The 16,987-nt window shown below is 44.9% G+C and overlaps 1 protein-coding gene across 1 annotated transcript in view; it reads left to right on the top strand.

Moving 5' to 3' along the window:
- LOC102285947 (guanylate cyclase soluble subunit beta-2-like) overlaps positions 1 to 16,987 on the top strand; it is a 54,958-nt gene that overhangs the window by 24,817 nt on the left and 13,154 nt on the right. The window contains 7 exon segments of the mRNA XM_070380213.1: positions 2,860 to 3,020; positions 6,969 to 7,068; positions 8,104 to 8,300; positions 9,307 to 9,418; positions 11,090 to 11,193; positions 12,668 to 12,884; positions 16,379 to 16,699. Coding sequence (XP_070236314.1) covers positions 2,860 to 3,020; positions 6,969 to 7,068; positions 8,104 to 8,300; positions 9,307 to 9,418; positions 11,090 to 11,193; positions 12,668 to 12,884; positions 16,379 to 16,699 — 1,212 coding nt within the window.

Genomic DNA, 16,987 nt, shown 5'->3' with positions numbered 1-16,987 from the left:
ACACCTGCACTGGAAGGCAAGATCTTAACCACAGGACTGCCAGGGAAGTCCCCTTGGCCAGCTATGTTGTAGCATGCCCCTCAGCTCAGGATTATCTGCTGTCTTCTCGTGATTCAGTTCAGGCTACACTTTCTTGGCAGGAAGACCAGAGGGTTATGCTTTGGCCTTCCCAGTTCATCACAGGAGACATCTTATGCCTATTTGTCCCCTTAGTGGTGCTAATTTGATTGCTTGGTTTACATGGAATCTGCCACGTTTCTCCGCTGTAAAGTGATTATTTTTCCCCCTTTGAAATTAGTATCTTGTGAGAGATACTTTCAGACTATGTCTGTATCTTGTTGCTTCTTAAACTCTCCCTTCCCTAATTTTAGTATTCACTGGTGATTCTTATTTGAATCAATCCTTATAATGCTGTCAAATGGTGATTTTTTTTTCTAAGCATATCATTCCTTTTAATTAATTAGTTGAATTTCTACTATCAGGAAGAATTTTCCCTATCTATACCAGTGTGAACTCTTTACTCTTATTTTTTTTAATAGGCTATAATCTTATATTTTTGTTATTCTAATGCTCAAATTCTCTATATCTATCTGAAGCTGGGATGGGTTCTGTGGTCTTCTTAGGTAGCTTTCCTGATCTACACCACAGGCTTCCTTCTACTCTTCTTTCTCATAGAAAGAGAAACCTGGTTCCCATCATTTCCCACATATTTACTTATAGGTTTAATCCTTGGGCGTTCAGAAAGTCATTTCAGATTTGCTGACTCACATTGCTGTGGGAAGGAAGCCTACTCACTATAGTCAAATATTTATTTAAAGTTCGTTTTGTCTTTAACCTAAAGGACAGAGTCGAAATCCTATGTTCAGAGTTCAATATTTTTTTGCTGCCGGGGCTATTTGGTTGCCCCCTGGGTTATTAGGTTCTTCAGAACTATTCTGTTGAAATGCTGTTTTGTTCGTTTCTGTTTGTATTCCAACTTAGAGTTTTCTCTATCCTTATTTATTTCTTCAAGTGTAAGAATCATTAACATGATGCCCCAAACCAGAACTGTGCAAAAATTTTGCTCAGAGAAGTGCCCCTCCCTATGCACGCACACTCAACGATTGTTTTATTTCCACCCATTCCCAGCACCCTGTAAGTCAGGGATCCCCAGCCTCTGGGATCTAATCCCGGATGATCTGAGGTGGAGCTGATGTAATAGTAATAGAAACAAAGTGCACAATAAATGTGCTAGTTCAGTTCAGTCACTCAGCCATGTCCGACTCTTTGCGACCCCATGAACCGGAGCAAGCCAGGCTTCCCTGTCCCTCACCAACTCCCAGAGTCCACCCAAACCCATGTCCATCGAGTTGGTGATGCCATCCACCATCTCATCCTCTGTTGTCCCCTTCTCCTCCTGCCTTCAATCTTTCCCAGCATCAGGGTCTTTTCAAATGTGCTTGAACAAACCTGAAATCATCCCCCTCCTTCCTGGTCTGCAGAAACATTGTCTTCTATGAAACTGGTCCCTGGTGCCTAAAAGTTTGGGGATGGAGGAGCCTAGAGGGCTGCAGTCCATGGGGTTGCTGAGGGTCGGACATGACTGAGCAACCTCCCTTTCACTTTTCACTTTCATGCATTGGAGAAGGAAATGGCAACCCACTCCAGTGTCCTTGCCTGGAGAATCCCAGGGACGGGGGAGCCTGGTGGGCTTCCGTCTATGGGGTCACACAGAGTCGGACACGACTGAAGCGACTTAGCAGCAGCAGCAGCAGCTATAGGGAACCAATCTCAGTAGTTTCTGGTGTTTATCTTTGCACAAATAAGCAGATAGATGCGTATTTCCTTATTGCCCCTTATTTGCTACACAGAAGACAGAATACTAAGCATGTTTTAGACTCTCCTATACACTGTCAAAAAATATGCTAAGGCATCTACGACTTGTGTTTAGTTGTTTCTTACATTTTCTTGTCATTTCCTACATATTCCTGATGTCCCATGACTTAGAAAACTCGGGGAATCCTAAATTCACTGAAGGGAAACTGTTTACACAACGCAGGGGTTGGTTTTGAAAAGTGACCTTTGTCTTCTCCTTGACAAGCATTCTCAACTACAATCCTAGAGAAAGCTCCAAGCTCAGCAGGGATGGGAAAGACCACACCCAAACCCTAGATGCTTGCTCAAGAAACAGTCAGAGGTCCTTTCCTATGAACAGAGTGGGATGGCCTGAAACAGAATAACCAGTGTCTGGAACAGCAACTTCATGGATTTTTGTACCTTTATAGAACCTGAGAGCCAAGCAGACAGTGTTTCTGTCCAAGGCTGCCACTGCCACTTTTTTTTTTAACTTTTAAAAAAATATATAGATTTATTTATTTTAATTGGAGGCTAACTACTTTACAATATTGTAGTGGTTTTGCCATACATTGACTTGAATCCGCCACAGGTGTACATGTGTTCCCCATCCTGAGCCCCGCTCCCACCTCCCTTCCCATCCCCTCCCTCTGGGTCATCCCAGTGCACCAGCCCCGAGCACACTACCACTTTAAGACCCAACTTGCAAACAGCCCAGCCCTCCTGACAGAGGTCCTCAGGATGGGGAGGCCTCTGGGGTTGTTTTCCCAGCAGGTGACAGGATGCACCTGCTCAGAGCTTCAGCCTAGGGGGCCCACAACACAGCTGTTTTTTTCTCACCTTGAACAAGCTAGATTTATTAATAGCAGGAAAGGAGGGGTGGAAGGAGGAAAGAGGAAGGAACAATTCCACATGTGTCCATGAACTTTTCAAAAGTTCTCTTCCCAGGGGCTCATCACCTTTGGAAAAGACACGCATGCAATTTAGTATTTCACCTGGCCGGGGCTTGTATTTTGGGTTCCACAGGGGTCTCCATGGAAGCCATTCTGAAACTCTTTGGGGAATACTTCTTTAAATTCTGCAAAATGTCTGGCTATGACCGAATGTTACGGACACTGGGAGGAAACCTCACAGAGTTTATTGAAAACCTAGATGCCCTCCACAGCTACCTGGCGCACTCCTATCAGGTAAGCCCATCTGGGTCAGAGCTCAGTGGCCCTGAGAGGAAGCAGGTGCTTCTAGCAGTCCTGGGTCATCTCGCCACCTCCCCTAAGAGGCTGCAGTTGCCAGGGGCTTGTGGAATCCTTGGTACATGGCATCAGTGGGTTGAGTTTTCTGGGGGGACAGATGGAAAATGAAAACTTGTTGGCTACTTTTATAAACTGGCTGCAGTGAGCAAAGAAGGGCAAGCTGGAGAGGTCGACTTTGTGCTGGTAGCTGCTGGGGGTTTGACATTAAGTCCAGAAGATTTAAAGATTGATCACAACGGGAACAAAGACTGGGAACCAGTCAGGTTTCAGGGGACTTGCAAAATCTCTTCTCAGGTTTCCTGGCCTGGAAGGAGCTGATAAATAACTTGTGCAGCCAGATTCATTTATTCATGTATTAGATGCAATGTCTTAACAGGGCCAAGAGCCGGAATCGGATACCACCCAACTCTGATTAACCCATGGCATGACTGCCTGAGGTGCTAAACTGATTTCCCTACTGGGATCTGTCCTGCTGGAGTTCAGTTCCTGGTTTTCCTGTTTGTAGGCATCGGTGGAAATTTAAATGGCCAGGCTCACTTTTCCTTTTTTTAAAAAAGAAAATAATGTATTAAAGAAGCAAAGTGGCATTTGCATATGTCATAATAATAGCTTATTATTTTATATACAAAGAGTTGATATTTGTTTTTAGGGCCCTTTGCAGTTTGCTAAGCTTTTTCTTCACCATTTCTATATTGAATGCTCAGACTACTCTTGAGGGAGTTCCCAGGTGGCTCGGTGGTACAGAATCCACCTGCAGTGCAGGAGATGAGGGTTTGATCCCCAGGTCGAGAAGATCCCCTGGAGAAGGAAATGGCAAGTCATTCCAACATTCTGTCTGAGAAATCCCATGGACAGAGGAGCCTGCTGGGCTAGTCCATGGGGTCGCAAAAGAGTCAGACATGACTTAGCGACTAAACAATAATGCGAGAAGCAATAGACTAGAACTTCTCTGGTGTCAGTGAGGACATTTTGCACATAATGAGATAAATGAAATATATAAATGTTATATGAGCTGAAATAAAATGTATGCAATGGTGTCTGATAGATTTCCAGGGAAAAGATTATAGATTATCTCTTTAGGCAAAAACACAATAAGATAAAGCTGACTTTTTCTTTATGTCTATCTCTAGTAATTTGGTAGAATCTTGAGGTTTATATTTTTGGTTTTAACGGTGCCATTAATCTTGTTATTTTTTAGTTGACTTTCATTTGAGAGCCAATTATGAGACAGATGTTGGGCTAAGTAGTGTATAAACATTGAATTATCCTCTTACCCCTAAGATTCAGTTCAGTTTAGTCGCTCAGTCGCGTCCGACTCTTTGCGACCCCATGAATCGCAGCACGCCAGGCCTCCCTGTCCATCACCAACTCCTGGAGTTCACCCAGACTCATGTCCATCGAGTCAGTGATGCCATCCAGCCATCTCATCCTCTGTCGTCCCCTTCTCCTCCTGCCCCCAATCTCTCCCAGCATCAGAGTCTTTTCCAATGAGTCAACTCTTCGCATGATGTGGCCAAAGATTAGGTCCTCTTATTTTTCCCATTATACAGATGAAAAAACTGAGGTCCAGAAAGGCAGAGTAACTGTCCCAAATCACCCAGGTTGTGGGGGCTGAGTCAGGATGCATCCCCAGGTGTGTCTGTCTCCAAAAACCATGTTCTGGTTGGCTTCTCAGTATTTTCCCATTGCCCTGATTCTCCACTTTTATAAAACCACATTTCAAGTAAAATATAAAAGCACAATCTTAATATTTAGAGAGTTGGAGACATGACCGGAAGGATTAAAATACCGGCTTCAAGAACTGTGTCTAGGAAGTAGCTGAGGCTTGGGTGCAAAGTGAGGGTAGAAATGCTAGAAAAAGCTTGTGTTTCATTTCAGCCCTTTTGTATTCTATTATTATTGTTATTTCTCACTAGGTAGGATTTGGATATAATTTTTTAAAGTAACTTTTTCCTGTTTTATCATTTTTTTACATTGCACTGCCTCCAATCTTCTTCAGATTACTCAAATGTAAGCATGCCCATCCATACTCTACGTATATGCTTTTGGAAAGATAGATATTCAGGGGAAAACCCTCATTTTAACCAGCACCCCCTCTTTACCTCCTTCTGACTCTCTCACTCCCACCCTCCACTACCCACCACCACTGTGGAAGAGAGCAAAAATCTCAGAAGGAACCCACTTCCTTAATCTCTTCCCTCACTCAGGCCAAAAGCTGTGAACCTGGGTACTGAGCTGCTTACTACCCAAGCGAGCAAGAAAAGAGCTTCTTTCAGGGATTCCCCTAGACATCCCCGCCCCCCAAAAAAACCCCCAAATTTTCACACATCCTTAGGGATTATCCTGACATCCTGGCACCATCTATCATGAGATGGTACATACTTGGATGTCAACATTTATTCCCAGAGCAAGATGGTCTCTTCAGATGTAGCCTTGATTTTTCAGATGTGCAACACTGCAGCACAGATGGCCTTATGTTTCCAGAGCAAGAGATGAACTTTATCCACTTGCCAATTCCTCCAAGCTCCTGATCATTCAGACTGAAGATTCTCATGGTCACTTGGTCACAGGCCAAGCACGCCTTGGAGTATGGGTAGAAGCAGCATGGCATGGTGGAAAGACTCATTTGGGGGTCAAGAATGTTCTACAGTGAATCTGGCCTTAACCTCCCTGAGCCTCAATTTCCTCCTCTTTACACTTGGCTTCCCTGGTCCCTCAGTGGTAAAGAATCCTTCTGCCAATGCAGGAGACATGGGTTCAAACCCTGGGTCGGGAAGATCCCCTGGAGAAGGAAGAGGCAACCCACTCCAGTATTCTGGCCTGGAGAATCCCACAGACAGAGGAGCCTGGCAGGCTACAGTCCAGGGGGTCACAAAAGAGTTGTGCATGACTTAGTGATTAAACAACAGCAGCAATAATACTTGCATATAGAGTTGGTTAGGTGATTAGGTATAATATAAAATTCCCAACTTTAAGGGGCTGAAAAATCGTGGGTGTTTTTTTTCTGGGGTGGGCAAGGCTTTATTGGAGCCGCTACTGCAGCAGGGGAGGAGGGCACGGCAACTCACTCCAGTATTCTTGTCTGGAGAATCCCGGGGATAGAGGAGCCTGGCGGGCTACAGTCCATAGGATCTCCCAGAGTCAGACACGACTGAGCTTATTAACACTGAAGCAGTGGGGAGCAAGAGCAAATAACAGGTTCCCTTGCATGCCTACTCCCCAAAGAGAGCAAAGCTTGTTCCTCATATGGGGTGAGGGCAGGGTGTGTGTCCAGGGGTCGAGCTGGGGGGAGCTGGCTTAGGCATTTTGCCCACCCCTCTGGTGGTGTTGAGTGCAGAGGCACGCTCAGGACCCTGCTTTTGCTCCTGACACCCAGTTTTTGCTCCTGGCTCTTCAGAAGTGGCAGTAGGGGATTTCTGGTCTCTGTATCTTTTGTCCAGAATTTGCCCCAACCGCTTGCATGCACATGGTTATTTTTAACCCCATACAATTTCTTTGTATTTTGTTGCTCGAGAAGTGGTGTGTATAGGTGTAAGCATTGTAGCAACTGGAGCAAAGGGTCCCAGCCTGTCTCATTCCCCTGGAGAGACTCTATACCCTTGTTCTTAAGGGGTATGGGGATGGAGGTCTTTTCTTATGGAACTTCTTCCTGCTAGATAAGGGTCAAAGACCCGAGCCTATCCTAGAGGTGTAGAAAGTTCCTCCCTGACTGTTCTAAGGACCTGTACGGACCTAGGCCACTCTCCACTGGATGTGATTGGAAGGGGTTTGGGGATACAGTTCTATGTGACATGATAAGTAGGTACTGTTGCTTCACAAAGTCTTAAGACCATAGTTTAGATAACCTGTATCCACCGGGAAAAATGTGCTGTGTCTTTTAAACAGGAGATGAATGCACCATCCTTTCGTGTGGAGAGAGGGGCAGAGGGGAAGATGCTTCTCCATTACTACTCTGATAGAAGCGGTCTGTGCCACATTGTACCAGGTATGGCGGTGGCTTAACCAGACCCAGAGCTGTGAGATCTATGGAGTAAGGATGTCTTTCCCCATAGATTCCCCAGGATGAGTAAGAGTCGGCTGTGGGTAGGAAGTTCATAGCCTGACTTTTTGCTATCGTGACCATAACTCCCAAAGTTGAGCCTTAAAATAAGTTTGCAAGTACCAGATGAAGGGATGATTTTCGTTTCAGCATTTTCATCATGGGAGTTTTCACATAATTGTGATAACTGTGCATATTATTTTGTACACTTTTGTTATATTCAGTATTATAGAAAAGGGATCCTTTCAAATTTTCACAGTCTTTATTGTTTTTCAAGATTTTTTTTTTTTTTTTTGTGGATCATTTTTAAAGTCTTTATTGAATTTGTTACAATATTGCTCCTGTTTTATGTTTTGGTTTTTTGGCCAAGAGGCATCTTAGCTCCCAGACCAGTGATCAAACCCACACCCCCTGCATTGGAAGGGAAAGTCTTAACCACTGGGACCTCCAGGGAAGCTCCTCACAGAGTCTTTAAAGCCACGTCTTCAATGGCTGAATCATATTCTATATCATAATTAATAGTCACCTATTGTTGAATTTTCAGTGGATTCTACTCTTTTGCTATTGCAAACAGTGCTGAAATGAACATCTTCATGCATGCTTTTCTGAAGTTTTGTATTAAAACCCTGGGATAGATTCCCAGAGGAACACTTTAAAAAACATGATCGTTAATACTTTTATAGTTGACTTTTTCTTACATTTTCTCTAGTTTATTTAATGAGTTGCATGCCTTCCTGGAAAAAACAAACCAATGAATAGATGCCAAACTAGAAATTAGAGTGGTGGGAATATATTTAGTACCTAGTTATAGAAATCGCCACCTTTAAGTTATTATTTTTAGTTTATTAATCTGTCATGTGCTGCCTGCTTTGACACAGGGCCTAAGCTTGGTGGACTTGGGAATATTTATCAAAAGTTGTATAACTTGATTTGCTTTAAGATTTTGCCTTCTGCCATCCCTCACCTGCCCTTCTGCTGCAGGGATCATTGAAGCTGTGGCCAAGGACTTCTTCGACACTGACGTGACCATGGACATCCTTGACGTGAATCAGGAGGAGGAGAGGATGGGGAAGAAGGAGCATGTAGTGTTTCTGATTGTGCAAAAGTCCCACGGACAGATGAGAAGGGCAAAGCCAAAGGGATCACAAGACAGTCAGGACAGCCAGAGAGACCGAGAGGTACTGGGTGTGCTGTGTTTTCAGAAAGCACAGTTTCTCTGGGGAGCGACCAGTCTCAGAACAATCGATGCAAAGAACTCCACTTCTAAAAGTGGAGTTAGTGTGGGGTGTTCCAGTCTCAGCCCTGCTGACATTCTGGACCAGATAATTCTTCGTTATAATGGGCAGTCCTGTGGGAGTTTAGCAGCATCCTTGGTCTACTCACTAGATGATAGTGGCACCCAGCTCCCCCCACCACCCAGGTTGTGGCAATCAAAAATGTCTCTGGGCACTGCCAAGTGTCCTCAGGAAGGAGTGGGAAACAAAGTTACGGTTGGTTGAGAACCACTGGGCTAAGGTCATTTGAATAAAAATTGGGAGGGTCTTTGGGAATGGACCTTAGCCTGGAACATTTTTGCCTGTTAAAAAACTATCAACGTAAAGGCCTTGAAATTTGGAGCTCGTGGCTTATTTTGCAATTCCCATGATGCAGATTGACCTTTCAAGTCCTGAGTGCCCATTTCTGCAGCTGGGGCCAGACTGGGGGCTGGAGTGAATTCAGAAGCCTGCGATTGGCTGCCTCGATTGCAGCTTGTGGAGTGACTGTTACCAGTTTAGGTACCATATCTACCAGGTGCATGGCTCTCTGTGTCCACAGAGCTCATAGAGAAGTCTGTGATTCCTGGAGCACACAATGTCTGCATCTCAGAGTGTTCAAAGCTTGCTTTGCTCACTGCAGAATCTTCTCCCACAGGAAGAGAAGTCACCAGGTGATTTTCCTGTCACCAACACCACCCCCCTTGAGATTTTATAATCTGCTGCCTTATATAATGGTGCCTTTGGTGGAGAAACAGCATGAGGATTAATTGGATAACAGCCTTGGGGCTTATGAAATCTTGCTAAAGTTGACCTTGCATTGGCCCCATTGTTCCTCTGGCCCCATCCTAGCCAAAGGGGCTCATGCACCTCCTGTCACATGACCAGTCACATGACCAGTGGTGTATGCTTCTCTCCCTGCTATCTGCAGACCCCGGAGGCAGCTTTCCTTAGGATGAAAGAGAAATATTTGAGTGTCTCTATTCATGCCGTGAAAAAGTCCCGCTGGGAAGTTGTGAGGAACATAGTCATGTTCGGAAAAGGTGAGTGGGCTCTTCTCCTGACCTCAGCTCTGAGACCAGGGTAATTGTTTCCTGCACACAAATGGGCCAAGTCCTCTGTCATCAGGATGTCACTGATTTCTTTTTCAACCCTGGATTCATCTGGTTTATTAAATCAATTGAAAGAATTTTAGAGGAAATAATCTAAAAGAGAGGGGATATATGTATGTGTGTAACAGATTCACTATGGTGTACAGCAGGGTGGCTCAGATGGGAAAGAATCTGCCTGCAATGCAGGAGACCTGTTTAATCCCTGGGTCTGGAAGATCCCCTAGAGAAGGAAATGGCAACCCACTCCAGTATTCTTGCCTGGAGAATTCCTTGGACAGAGGAGCCTGGCGGGCTACAGTCCATGGGGTCACAAAGAGTGGGACACGATTGAGCGACTTTCACCCCACCTTGTGACAGCAGAAACTAACACATTTTAAATCAACTATACTCGAAGAAAAAAAAAAAAAAAGACTTTTACTGAGAAGCAATGGGAAAGAGATACGGACGGTTATCCTGTCCTTTGGGTTAGGGTACAAGCTGGTGGAAGACCCACCTGGCGTGAATCCTGAGGATGGTCACTGATTTCTGCAGAGCTTGGATTTGGTGGGCGTGGATTATAGCTTCAAAACACTAGCTCTAACTTGCCTTCCTTTGCTCCTTTCACTTGTGCTGGGGGTGACACGGAGGCACAGTCTCCCCTGCAATCAGGGGAAGCTGCTGGAGGGGAGACGACTGAGCTCCCGTTGGTGACTATGTTGAAGAGGAGGCAGATGAATGTTGACGTATCAATAACAAGAGTTTGTCGCAGCTCCTCAGGCCTTCGGGACTGCGAGGCATTTCTGGCCCGGAAGTCTGTAGATAAAAACCATGATGTCCAGGAGTGTGAAGGATAGTGTGTCGGGACCCAGGATCGCAGAGTTCTGGCCGTGTCCCTGGGGAGCCTAAGTGCTCCATCTTCCAACTGTGAAGCGAAGGTATCAGGCTCTCGAAGGCACGACCCCGCTGATATTCAGTCTCATGATCAGCACCTAAGACCTGAGTCAGAACAGGGGGCTGGAGACCCCTGGTCATAAACCATGGGTCATGATGACATGTGTCTGGGAGAAGATCAACTGCGCTCAAAGGACTGCATTTTGAGTCCTTCAAGCCTCCGCAAGCGAGTCAAACATGCAATTGACATCCTTTGTCTAGGAGATTTTCATATCAAAAAGGCTCCATTTCGAATCTCCACACCCTGCCAAATAGGGCTGTTGGATGAAATTTTCATGTGCCACCCAAAACTGTCAGTCTGCAGAGCTCCATGGCAAATGTCCCTGACGCCGGCCGGGCGCGCACGCTGCGCTCAGCGAGCTCATTGTCTAGCTGTCAGCGTTTCAATGCCGGCCCTGTTTTCATGGCAAGACACACTCAATTGGCCCAGGAACCCTTGAGCGGCGGGCAGAAACTTGGCAGGGGGCAGGGGAGCGCTTCTCAACCTGGTAGCAAGTTTTCTGTTTGTTTTAATTTGGAAGCAGAATTGCCGCGGCCATCTGGAGATGTTGAGGGAGCTTGAGATGCTGAGGGGCAGGACTGTGCTTTGCCGGGAAAACATTTGAGATAGTCTCTGGGGTTGGTGGCCCGAGTGTTGTCTGTGAATGAATGGGATTCTTTTTCTCCATCCAGGGCATCTCAGGGACACCTTTGAGCCGATTTATCCCGAGCGGCTCTGGATAGAGGCGAAGACCTTCTGCACTGCTTTTCCCTTTCACGTGATATTTGATGAATCAGTAAGGGGGACTTGTCTCTCTTGAACGGGGGATAGGCTGGGGACGGGGAGTAAGTCTCATAGTCTTCGACAGCTGGTGGAGACTTTCAAGTCCCCGAGGAGTACCCAGGGTTTGGGAGGCTAGGATTTAGCCTGGCAGGACTGCTTTTCATTGTGGCATCTTCCAAAAATGAGAATGCAGCATCTTCTTGATGGATGCGGAAGGGAGCAGTTCTAGGGGGTTTGAACCAGTGGGTGCATGAGCAAATTTGCCATTAGAGAAAAGAGAAAGGACACTGAAGTCACTCCAGCAAGAGGCAAAAGCCCACAGCAGCAGTGGCAGGGTGGAATTCTAAATGTGACCACTCCCCGTCTTTACGGCCACCATGGATGGCTCAGTTCCACCAGGCTTGTCTTTCTGCATCTTGAAGGAGGAGGGAGAGGCCTGTACCCACTGTTCTGTGGGAGGGGTGGTGGACAGTGATCATTTAAGTGTGGTCAGTTTCCTTGGATAAAAGTGATTGATAAAATTGAATTATAAACTCATTTAAGAGCAAAATGAATTTGGTCCCCAAACTGCCAGTTAAAAATGCCTTCAGCCATTCTGACTTCCTCTGATATTTATGTGAATGCATATATATGTCACATGATCCCTTACCAGTAGATGCTGGATACAGATTCTGTGATGTTTGAGTAAACATCACATGAGGGTCATCTCTGGCTGCAGAGAATTTGTGATCTGAGAAAATCAAACACCCCTGGGTGAAATAACTATACATTATAAAGCTATGTATTGTGACTTTCCCCCAATGCCATGAGGATATTAGTATTAATTATTATTATTACTGCTACTATTAATATTTAAAATTCTGATCTACTTAAACACTCCCTTTCTTTTTAGGTTTTGGGCATAGAAATAGACAATTTAATGACCCTTATTCCATATAGTTAGGTTGATTTCTATAGCCTGACAGAGTGAAGTTAATTTAAGTGTTCCTGGATAACTTTGGTTGGCATTGGACTTTCTATGTAAAGGACACTTACTTTGTTTTTTCCTTCTGTGTGTTTCCTGGAGATGGCAGTGAAAGGTGACCCCATCTCCATCATGAATTCCCTTCTTCATCCAGATCTGGGTGTCAGGTCCAAGCTACAGAATTTTCTCGTTCCTTTATTAGTTAATTCCAAAGAGACAGAGACAAAGACAGAAGAGAGGACTAAAGCTCGGAAAGAATTATTATCCCCATGGACAGCTTTAACCTCTTTCTTGGGAGCCAAGAAATGAATGTGCTCTCAGGCACTCCCATGCTGTTCTTTCCTCTTTCAGAGGTCAGCTGCAGGTTTGCCTTTTAAATGTTTCATTACTACCGTGGTGTTTATTTCATTCCCTTCACCCCTAGCAAGTCACACAGCATGGTGGGGTGCGTCATTTCTAGGGGAACATTTACTGTTCGGGTTGCTGTCTCTTCTGCGGTCTAACGTGTGTCCCCTGTGGATAGCTGCAGGTCAAACAAGCTGGAGTGAGCCTTCAGAAGTACGTCCCGGGTCTCCAAACCCAGAAGGTTCGATTAGATGTGTACTTCTCCATTGTCCATCCCCAAGTCACCTTCAACATTTTCAGCATCTGCAAATTTATCAACAGTCAATTTGTCCTGAAGGCGCGCAGGGAGATGTTGCCTGCAGCCTGGAGAAGTCAGCCCGCGCTCAAACTCTGAGGTAGTAACTTGCTCCTTCCTGGTTGCTGTCTGCCCTGGGAGACCAGACAGAAAGGGAAGAAGCAGTTTTCTAATTTCCTCAAAAAAGTTGGCTAAAAAGTGGGGGACTACATTGACAGCAGCGTATGTTTTTTCCATTTGGCTTCACCTGGTAGCAATATATTTTATTTCTTCAAACCATGTCTAGTTTAGGCATAAAGGAACTCTGATTATATTTACATGTAATTATAAAGTTCTGGTTTTTGTTACCAGAATTTTCAGAATACAGGTGGTACTATTTGTACTCAAGTAGTGGTCTGTCCTTTATATGGTAACGTGATCATCTGCCCTACTGTTATAATAGGGCACACATTTTTGTTTTGACTTTGTTTCAGTTATAATAAAATTTACAGAATGTGAAGTTTACCATTTTAACCCTTTTTCAGTGTACAGTTCGGTAGTGGTAAGTGCATTCACAAAGTTGTGCAAACACCACCATCCATCTCCAGAAGTTAATCATCTTGCAAAACTGAAACTCTGTGCTCATGAAACACCAACTCCTTGTTTTCCCCAACCGCACATCCTGACAACCACCACTCTGCTTTCTGTCTCTATGAATCTGATTAATTTAGGTACCTCATGTAAGTGGAATCATGTAGTATTTGTCCTTTTGTGGCTGTCGTTTTTCACTTCGCATAATGTCCTCAAGGTTCATCCATGTTGTCACATGTCAGAATTCCCTTCCTTTTTAAGGCTGAATTATTATTATTCCCACATGTATAGACTATACTTCACTGATTCACTCATCTGTCAGTGGATCGTTGCGTTGCTTCCACTTTTTGAATAACGGATAATGCTTCTGGGAACATGGGTATGCAGATGTTTCATTGAGTCCCGACTTTCACTTCCTTTCAGTTTATGTCCGAAAGTGGAATTGCTGGATCATATGGCAATTCTGTTTTTAATTTATTGAGAAACTGCCATACCCTCTTCCATAGCTGCTGCACCATTTCATATTCCCATCAGTAGTTCACAAGGGTTCCAGTCTGTCTACTTTCTCATGGATACTCGTTCTTTTCTGTGATTGTTTTTTTTTTTTTTAATAATAGTATCCTAATGGGTATGAAGTGGTATCTCACCGTGGTTTTAGTTTGCATTTCCCTAACAATTAGTGACGAAGGCAATGGCACCCCACTCCAGTACTCTTGCCTGGAAAATCCCATGGACAGAGGAGCCTGGTAGGCTGCAGTCCATGGGGTCGCTGAGGGTTGGACGCGACTGAGCGACTTTACTTTCACTTTTCACTTTCATGCATTGGAGAAGGAAATGGCAACTCACTCCAGTGTTCTTGCCTGGAGAATCCCAGGGACGGGGGAGCCTGTTGGGCTGCCGTCTATGGGATCGCACAGAGTCGGACACGACTGAAGTGACTTAGCAGCAGCAGCAACAATTAGTGATGTTAAGTGTCATTTGTATATCTTCTTTGAAGAAATGTCTGTTCAAATTATTTGCCCATTTCTCAATCAGGTTGTTTGGATTTTATTGTTGTGTTGTAAGAGTTCTTCATATATTCCGGATATTAACCCCTTATCCTTTGCAAATATTTTCTCCCACCCTGTGGGTTTTCTTTTCACTCCGTTGATTGTATTGTTGGCACATAAGCTTTTAATTTTTATATTCTCCAATTTACCGATTTTTCCTTTTGTTGCCTGTGGTTTTGGTGTCACATCAGAGAAATCATTGCCAAATCCAATGTCATGAAGCTTTTCTTATGATTTCTTCTAAGGGTTTTATTGGTTTAGCTCTTACACTTGGTCTCTGACCCATTTTGAATTAATTTTTTAACATGCTACAAGGCACACATACTTTGAGCTTCCTGTAGGACTAGTAGGTATTGTAGGCATAAACACAGGCAGAGTGGTGGGGACATCTGAGGGGAAAATGACATGTTCTGGGAACCCTGATTGAACTTTAGAGTTTATGATGGGAGAGAGGCTGGTGAGATGAGCTTTATCCTGTAGCTGGAGACATTTTTTACGTGTCTACCGCGATCAGATTTGAGATTTAGAATGGTCATTCTGGAGCCACGTGAAGGATGGACCAGGGGTGTTGAGAAGATGGAGCCTGGGAGGCCAGGGGATGCTGCCCCTGGAGAGCAGGAGGGAAGCTCAGAGTGCTGAGTGCAGCCAGGCAGGGACTCTGGGGTGGTGACAGGGGAACAGACTCATGAGGGAGTTAAGGCAGAAATTGGTGACTGGATGCACAGGTTAAAAAAGAGAATATTTGGGTAATTATTAGCTTTCTTGCTGAGATAACTGGTTATAAAGCTGTGATTAAGGAAAGATGGTATTGACAACTTGAGTGCAACTTTGTCAGTTTGAGTCACTGCTGTATCCTCTTCCACACCTACAGCAGTGTGCCCGAGTCATGGTAGGAACTAAAAATGTCTGTGATAAAAGAGTTAAGAGAAGAGATTTGTAGATGGGACTAAAGTGAGCCCAGTTGGAGACATCCATGTATAAACACCTAATAGACAATAATAAGTCATTGTAACAAGGACTGTAAACTGTCCCAATTTAGAGGGCAATTTGGCAATATGTATCAAAAATCTTAAAATGAGCATATTTTTGCCTAAGAATATATCCTTTAACAAAATAGCCACAATTATGCACAATGATGTACTTTAAAGTAATTCACAATATATGGAATGATGAAATAGACAAAATATAATCAATGTTAGCTTATTGCTTAAATATAGTACACAGCAAACAATGACACCTATCTATATTTAATGCTATGAAAGAATACCTATTACAGAATTTAAGTGAAAAATTGAGATTACTCAAAGAAGATGGCTGATAATTCCATTTTTGGGGAGTAAAAAGATATACCCCCAAATTGTAACAGTAATTATTGGTGGTGTGATCATGGGTGATTTTTATTATTTTCTTCCACTTTTTTGCATTTTCTGCAGTGAATGTCTACTGCTTTTATAATAAGAGAATAGACATCAATTGTTAAAAGTAATAGGTATCTTGAGCCCAGGAAGCAAGGTTTTTCCACAAATTCACTGTGGGAGTGCAGTTGGGGCGTGCTGACGCCAGCATCTAAGGGATGAGTGAAAGTCCTAAAGGAAAGATGGAAAGAGGTAAGAGAAATCTAAATGAAAGAAGGGTCAGAAAAGTCCCCAGAAGTGAGATAGATTCCAGGAAGCAGGATTAGCTCTACGCCCTTAAATGGCAGAAGGGCCCAGCGAGGAAAACACTTGTGTTACAGGAGAGGTAGTTTGGAGGTCATGGACGGGAGTCCCTTCAAGGTAAGAAAAGCAGCCGTGGAGAGAGCTGCTGTGGACCGAGCAGGAGTGCAGGACATGGAGACAGACAGAAAGGAGAGGACTTTGAGGACCTTCGGCGGAGAGGGGAGGAGCACGACTGAGCGAGCAGGGCGGGCCACGGGGGTGATGGTCAGGCGCCGTGTGACATGCCGCCTTGTCCCATCTGTCTCCCGGGCGGGAAGGCCAGATGATCTGGATGGAGCCCCTGCATTGCATGATGTACCTGTGCTCCCCCAGGCTCCGCAGCCTGCAGGAGCTGGAGGAGCGCCAGATGCACCTCTCCGACATCGCCCCCCACGACCCCACCAGGGACCTCATCCTTCTCAACCAGCAGCGCCTGGCAGAGATTGAGCTGTCCAACCAGCTGGAGAGGAAGAAGGAGGAGCTGCGGGTCCTCTCCACGCACTTGGCCGCAGAAAAGAGGAAGACCGAGACCTTGCTGTACGCCATGCTGCCTGAGCACGTGGCCAACCAGCTGAAGGAGGGCAGGAAGGTCGCCGCAGGTGAGGGGTGCCCGCCCCGCACAGGGCGCCTTGATGGCTGGGGGCGCCAGCTCTGAAACCAGGAGGATCAGGGTTTGGAGTCTGTCTCCATTGCTTGTTAGCAACTGTGGTCTTGGACTTATTACTTAAGCTCCATAGCCTAGCTTTCTTCTTTCTACCTTGAGAATAATAATACAGTGACCACATAGGGTTCTTCACCACAACTGGAAATGACGTGGTAATGAAAGTGTCAGTGGCTCAGTCGTGTCTGACTGTCTGTAACCCCATGGATTGTAGCTGGCCAGGCTC

Source organism: Bos mutus, chromosome 12, assembly GCF_027580195.1.
Source record: "Bos mutus isolate GX-2022 chromosome 12, NWIPB_WYAK_1.1, whole genome shotgun sequence".
NCBI classification, from domain to species: domain Eukaryota; kingdom Metazoa; phylum Chordata; class Mammalia; order Artiodactyla; family Bovidae; genus Bos; species Bos mutus.
The sequence above is the reverse complement of the archived record's forward strand: the minus strand, read 5'-3'. Positions and strand labels throughout refer to the sequence as shown.